This window comes from Plasmodium fragile, assembly GCF_000956335.1.
Source record: "Plasmodium fragile strain nilgiri unplaced genomic scaffold supercont1.48, whole genome shotgun sequence".
NCBI lineage: Eukaryota > Apicomplexa > Aconoidasida > Haemosporida > Plasmodiidae > Plasmodium > Plasmodium fragile.
In genome coordinates, this window is record NW_012192628.1 from 164,425 (window position 1) to 171,581 (window position 7,157).

The 7,157-nt window shown below is 44.8% G+C and overlaps 1 protein-coding gene across 1 annotated transcript in view; it reads right to left on the reverse strand.

Moving 5' to 3' along the window:
* AK88_03882 (uncharacterized protein) overlaps positions 1-5,358 on the reverse strand; it is a gene marked incomplete at both ends in the record, with an annotated part of 9,197 nt that extends 3,839 nt beyond the window's left edge. The window contains 2 exons of the mRNA XM_012481492.1: positions 76-113; positions 192-5,358. Coding sequence (XP_012336915.1) covers positions 76-113; positions 192-5,358 — 5,205 coding nt within the window. The remainder of the gene's footprint in view (positions 1-75; positions 114-191) is intronic.
* Between the last annotated feature and the right edge of the window lie 1,799 nt (positions 5,359-7,157).

Genomic DNA, 7,157 nt, shown 5'->3' on the forward strand with positions numbered 1-7,157 from the left:
AAAAAAAAAAAAAAAAAAAAAAAAAAAAAGACATATATAAAGGAACATGTTCATACACCACAGGGATCCATCCACACCAGTGGCAAGTGTGAACTTTCGACAAATGCAACTCTCTGCGTGTGACAAAAAAAAAAAAAAAAAAAAAACAGACGCCTCCAATTTATGTAGCCCATCGAGGCGTTAGCAAATACCTGTAATGATGGAGCTCTTAAGTCTGAGCAGCTGGGGAATATTCACTCTGTGAAATGTATTGGTCGCTTCGTACAGTCCATCGACCACTTCACCCATTCCGTTGGCCCCATTTTCTGCCTGCACACCTCTCCTCCTCATGGACATGAAATTTTGTACGCCCCCAGTTTTGCTCCTCCTATGCTTTCTTCTATCCACATTAAAATGCACAACTTTTATTACAGACATGCCTTTCTTCAAAACGGTCTTATAATTTCTACTGGACTTGGTACAGAGTGCTGCTTCATTCTTTTCCTCTCCATCCACATGACCATCTGTATTGTTACTACACGGTACTTCATTTAGTGAGTCCTTCTGTACATGTGCCATTTCCGTTTCGCCTTGCATGGGAACTATCTTCGTTGTCTTTTTATTCCTCTCGAATTTGCTCTCTTCATCATTTGTTTCTTCTTTCGTATGATTTAATTTTGCTCCGTCATTTTGTGCATTTGTTACAGGTACGTCCGATTCGTCCTGAGTGATGCTTCCTTGGGTGAGAGCCCCCAGATTGTCTTCCCACAGGCTGGTATGACCCTCCTCCTCCTCGTCCTCCCCTGTAGTAGGACCCCCCTTCGTCTCATTTGTAATTGACTGAACTAAGCGCTCCATACATTCGTCCACTTCATCAACGTTAGCAGAAATGACTGTGTCTGTCTTCACATCGTCCGTGTTATCCTTGCTCTGTTGACGATACTCATGCTGCTCACCAAGCAGGGGCTCTCCCTCACTCTCAACAAGACTCGCCTCCATAAGCAGATCGTCACTCGGAGGTAAATCCTTTTCTACATTGTCAGCTGTACCATTATTAATCTCCTCCTTGGATTCAACCTTGCTACTACCTGCCTCCTCACCACTCGTGCTACCAACTTCGTCTGTCCTTAAAATGGTAACCACCTTTTGTTCATTTAGCTCCGAATCGAGGGCTGTGTTTTCATTGACCTGCGCGTCCTCTTTGTCTTGTCCCTCTCGAGCTTCATCCTGCTGCTGTCCTGATATCTGCCCCTCCTCCTTCTTCTGCTTCTGTTCCTGCTTGTGTTCCTTCTTGTCCTTCCTCCGCTTCGTTATGTCCTTCTTGGCGCCCCTAGACACTTTCATCTTCCCGCCGGGGGGCAGAAAGTCCAAATTGAACAATAACAACTCTTTATACATCTGATCGATTTTTTTTTCTTTTATTTTTTTTTTTTCATCTTTTTTCTTTTTCTTGTCTCTTCTCTCTTTTTCGTCTTTTTCATCCTTTCCATCTTTTTTCTTGTTTTGCATTTTTTCCCTTTTCTCGGAGAAGTTTTTTACAGAGTCCTTGGTGGTTTCGTTACTCCCGTCGCTGTTTGCTCCCTTCACCTCTTCGTCTTCCCTTTCCATTTTGCTCTCTTTGGCCACCTCCTCCAAACCTCCCTCAATGGCAACCAGCTGATCCGCCCCTTCGACGGGTGGCAACTCGTATGACGATTCCCCCTTTGGTAATTCTTCACTTGATGCTTCTTTTCCCGGTAACGCTTCGCTTGGCGATGCGTCCTCATCGAAGTGCCAGCTGCCCGCATCGTGAAATAGGTTGTCACATCCGGCAGGATCATCCGCATTGCCTGCCGCATCACCCTGCTCAAGGTCACTTCCAACTTGCTTCTCATCCCCCTTGGTGAGCAGCGCCGCCTGTTCCTCTCCCTCCCCCTTGTCAACACTCTTGACCAACTTTTTTTTTCTTCTCTTTTTAATATAATTAACAATGTTGATGAATTTCCTTTTCCTCCTTTTTTTGGAAGCGTTGTCGCTTCGGCTGGACAGTCGCGTGGCCACTCGATCGAAGTTATGCTGCTCTTCCTTCTCTCCATTATCATCTCCTTTAAGTGCCCCTTTCTGCTCGCTCCTGCGTCTCTTCCTGCTTTCCCCCACCCCCAGATGATCACTGCCATGTGTCTTCACTCGTACATCTGCGTGACCATCCGTGTGGAAACCAGCAAGTTCATCACCAGAGTCGCCATTCACAGAGTCACCCCCATCACGATGACGTGCACCTTCCTCCTCATCTGCACTCAAAGGATACATGTCCCTCAGATTCAAAGTCTTATATTTGATTGGACCAATAATATGAGGAGACAGATCTCCTAAATTAGTACACTCACTAAAACCTACAACATCAATCTCCCCTGTGTATGGGTTCCTCTTGGTAAGCTCCCTTTCTCCAATCCAGTAACGCAAAGTTTTAATTCTGTTTCTCTTTGGGTACCTTCTACATCTAGCTTTTGGGTCTGTGTGACTCACTCCCAATTCATTTTGTCCCTCCTGTACCTCTTCATCATCCTTCTCCTCTTTCATCCTCTTAAGTCTTTTCTTCACTAATATTACTTCTACACTTTTTTTTCTTGGGGTTCTGTTTGTATTCCTTGAAAAATCGAGGGGAAACTCTGTTTGACATTCGGTGTCCTTTTTCTCTTCCTCCATTTTCCTCGGGGTCTCGCACAAGTATCCTCCTCCTGTTCTTCCCGGGGTGCGAGCCTGCACCGCAGCATCCATCCCTGCACCCCCCGTGCCACCACCAACGTCATCATCCAAATCGGACAGATTCAACTTGGACCCCACAGGAAAATTCTCTCCTTCGTTGAGATCATCCTGGAACAGGTCGTGTCCCCCATCACAATAATTGTTATAATCATTCGCATGCATAGAATCTAATAAATAAAATGCCTGCTCATTGTCCTCGTTGTTCAAATTTATTTGGCTACTCACATCTGCCTTCAGTTTCGCTAAGAAGCTTTTAATTTCACCATCGTCTTCATCAATTGATTCATCATTTCTCCCCTCTGCTGCATCCTCCATGTCCACAGCGTCCAATGGACCCTCGTCTTCCTTCAACATGGTCCCATGGCACATAAAGATATCCTTTATGAGTAAATTTTTTGAGGAACCAAAATCGCACTCTTTTAGCGTCTTCAAATCGTGCATCTTCAGGTTGTACAAATCGCACATGTCGTTTTCGAGCAGCTCCTCGTACCTCCCTATTTGGGGGGTGTCCTCATCCGGTTCATCATCCGGTGCGCCATCCATTGAGAGTTGTCCTGTTGGTTCTTCTTCCCCACCCTTTTGACTCGCTCGATCTTCCGTCTTGGGCTCCTCCACAAAGTTCTCATTTACCTTCTCCACCTTTTCAGCCACTTCAACTTCTACATCTTGCACCATTGCGAGCGACGCGACCGAAGCAACCGACGCCGCCCCCCCTGGCGCATCGCTAACACTCACCGACAAAACCTCACTGCCGTCCAGAGACAATTTCGTCTTTTCATACCTTCTCACCAGCAGGTCAAAATATTCTTTCTCTTCCCTACTGGATAAAAAGGGGTTTCCTTCATCCCCTCCTGGTTTCTTCAAACTCCTCAAACTGACTACCGATTCGTCACATGCACCCTCCACTTCTCTCCAATGGCAAACCTCACTGTCGTTCTCCTCATTGGGTGTAGTGTTTTCTTTTGCTTCCGTTTGGTGAGCATGAATGGGAGGGCTTGTGCTTTCCTCCCCTTTTCCCACGTCTGCATCATCCCCTGCCGCGTCATCCCCTGCTGCGCCATTCCCCTCTGCTGTCTCCTCACCTGGTTGGGTATCCGCCCAACATGCATAACCGTCGTTTTTCTCTTCAGCACCCGCGTCCTGGCTGCATGTTTCCTCGGGAGGAGGAACCCCCCCGGAGTCAAAAACTAAATTTAATTCCAATGCATTATTTGTTACTGCCTGCTCCTGTGGTTGTTTGTCCCTTTGGCTAATTTCCACAATTGTAGTGGCGTTTCCTTCACGCTGTGCCACTTCACGTGGTGTCACTTCACGTGGTGTCACTTCACGATGTGCCACTTCATCGTTGTTCCCCCTCGAGAGGTAATACTGTTCTTCCCCCCCAACATGCTCCTCACAGAAATGTATTTCTTCTTGCACAGGGGGGAGGAGACTTCTACTTATTTTCCCCTCCTGGAGTCTCTCATCTGCACCACGTGGGCTCCGCCCCGAAAGAGTGAGGACATTGTTCGGTGCAATTTTATCTCCTGAGAAAGGTGAACCCTTCTTCTCCTCATATTCACCCGCAGCGTACATAACATTTTGTTTTTTCCCACTCCCGTTTATATGCAAATTTGATACAAACTTCCTGTCCTCGAGAGTAACTTCATCATATGGAACGATATGCCGATCGTCCGCAGGGGGGACGTAGTTCCTCCTCTTATTGCCTGCTAAGTGGTGATGGATATATGGAGCAGCAATTCTTCTCCTCCTACGAGAGTAGCTAGCTCCCTTTTCTATAACACGATCTCCAATGGGGTGACAATAAACAGTGTCTTTTTTTCTGTACGACTTGAAGAAGTTCCCACCGTTAAAGCGATAATTGTACGCATTCTTAACCTGTCTCTTACCCAGTAATGCCTGTTGATGCTCCTTCCTTCCTCCAAGCTGCCTACGTGAGTCATCCCGCAGAAGAAGGTTCCTGTTGTTTCTCCTTTCCCTCCTAGTCACGGAATCCCTTATGGAGAGAAAAATGTCCCCATAATCGATGTGTTCTACATGGAGAGTCCCCCTTCTTTGCCTCTCACTTGCTTTCCTCACTTTACTTAAATTGTATGTGTTTATATCTGCAACACTTTTGCAGCATATTTGATAAAATTTTTCGTTTAATTTTTTTTCTACATGTTCACTGTTCATATTTTTCATGGAGAGAATTTCTTCAAAGTTTTCAAGTCCACTTCCATCACTGGGTATAAAAATAATGTTAATTTTTTCCTTTGCTGTTTGTTCGTTTTTCCCATTCCCTTTCCCTCTCACTTGGTTTATTTGTTTTTTTTTTGTTTTTGTTTTTCCTACTGAATCTTCTTCCGTTGCGTTGTCTTCATCTTGCTTCGAAATGATAGTGGACGCTCCATCGTCGAGGTAACTGACTATGGAGTTTCTTTCAGACTCTTCCCGGTTGCTCTCCATGTTGCTGTCCCCCTTGCACAGAAGGAACGGTACTTCATACTCGCATACGCTGTTACTTTCGTTGCACTGAGCATCTGCGTCATTGTGATCTATTCCTCCGATTAGCTCGTTTACGTCGTACCTGTCTAGGTAACAGAGCTGTTCTTCTTGTTCTTCCAGTGTGAGTACATTCTCGTGGTCACCCATGTTTCGCTTGGCAACGCGCAGAGTTACACAGCGGTGGGGCGTGCCACTTCGTATTCCACCTTTATGCTGCTCCTTTTTTTGCGCCTAACTTCGCCCCTTTTAAAGATGTCAGTTGCCAAGGACAATAACCGCGCCTTGAAACATACACAAGCGGACGGATCAAAATGGTAAAGCGGCAAAATGGTGAAAGTGACAAAATGGTAAAATGGTAAAAGCGGCAAAATGGTAAAAGCGGCAAAATGGTAAAAGCGGCAAAGTGCAAAAACGGCACGTCAAAACGACGCACACAAATCCCAAAATGGTGAAGCGGCAAACCAAGTTAAAAAAAAAAATGTCGCACGTGTGGCAGAAAATGTAAACCGCTCCACCCTTTTCACTTGTTCACCAATGGGCAGAATAAATACCCCGGCACGCATGCGTCAGTTGGGGGCAAGCAAAACGGAAAATTGACAAACTTTATTTCGCAAATGGGGATGCACAAAATAAAAGTGTTAGCAAATGGAAACGCGTATTCGTTTGTGCATACCACCACTACACACACGCAGGAATGCTCCTTCGCGTGTATACACATGCAACCTTCGCATGCGCTGGGTATTTTACTTTTCAGTGCGAACGCGTTGCTGCATTTGCTACGCAAAAAATGGGCGTGGGGAAAAAAATAAGAGTGGAGAAATGCAATGTGAATGAACTGCTTCCCCGCTGCGTATTTTCTTCAAATGTTTCCCCTCATTCGGTTTAATCTGTTTAATCTGTTTTGCTTCTTTGCTTGTTTGTTCGTTTGTTCTTCTGTTCGTGTTATTTTATTTTATTTTATTATATTATTTTTTTTTGTTTTCCAATTTACTCGCGCACTGCAAGGATGCACGCTTTTACACAACGCAGGCGCGGAAATGCAAACACGCTAATTCAGCACAGCGCACACAGTATGTAGACATAGGACTATTTTCAAAAGGGTAAAAACTGCCTGGTGGTTAACTCTTCTGCGCTGTGTAGCTAAATGGTCACAGTGTCGGTTATGCGCCTTCAACCCCTTCGAGTGGTAGCCCCTTATAGTGTGCGTAGCCCTTTTCTTTTTCAAAATTTATCAGAAACATAGGCCAATAAGAACAGGCAGGTTTGACAAAAATAAAAAAAAAAAAAAAAATTGCATTTCAGCTGTTATTATGCAGTTGCCAATTTTTTTCTTCGTCCAACCAGCTAAGTCCTTTTTGGGCGGTTGGCCTAGTGCGGAATGGGAGATACATTTTTTAAACCCCTTTTTGTGTATTCTTAGATTTACGCACTTCCTGATCGTTAACAAGAACAATGGAAAGTTCACATCCTCCCTTCCTCACACACTTCCAGCTAGCCTTTTTTTAACTTGGCATGTTTTTACAAAACGTATGACTGTTCAAAAAAAAAAAAAAAAAAAAAAAAACACCTTTTCTTTATGAACGGTTCAGGCGATTTTGTTCTTGAAAAAGGAAACTATTTTTTGTGGCAACAAAGGTGTATGCAACACTGCATGCATGCGCAGGTGAGGGGCCCAGAACGTGCCTATCCGACCCACGCATGTTCATTAGATCGTTCGACCATTCTCTTATTGGCATATTTCTGTTATTTTTATCTGCTCATCGCTTATGTGCGCCTTTTTTTTTGGCATTTTCCTTTTACAACAAAATGGACAACCTCAAAAAACGGAAGGGCCAAAAACCCCTTCAAAAGCTTTCCGCCCCCAATGCTTAACCCCCACAACGCCTACATACACCAGTTCGACATACATATTCATTTTAATATACGCCGAGGCGTTTTCCTTCCTT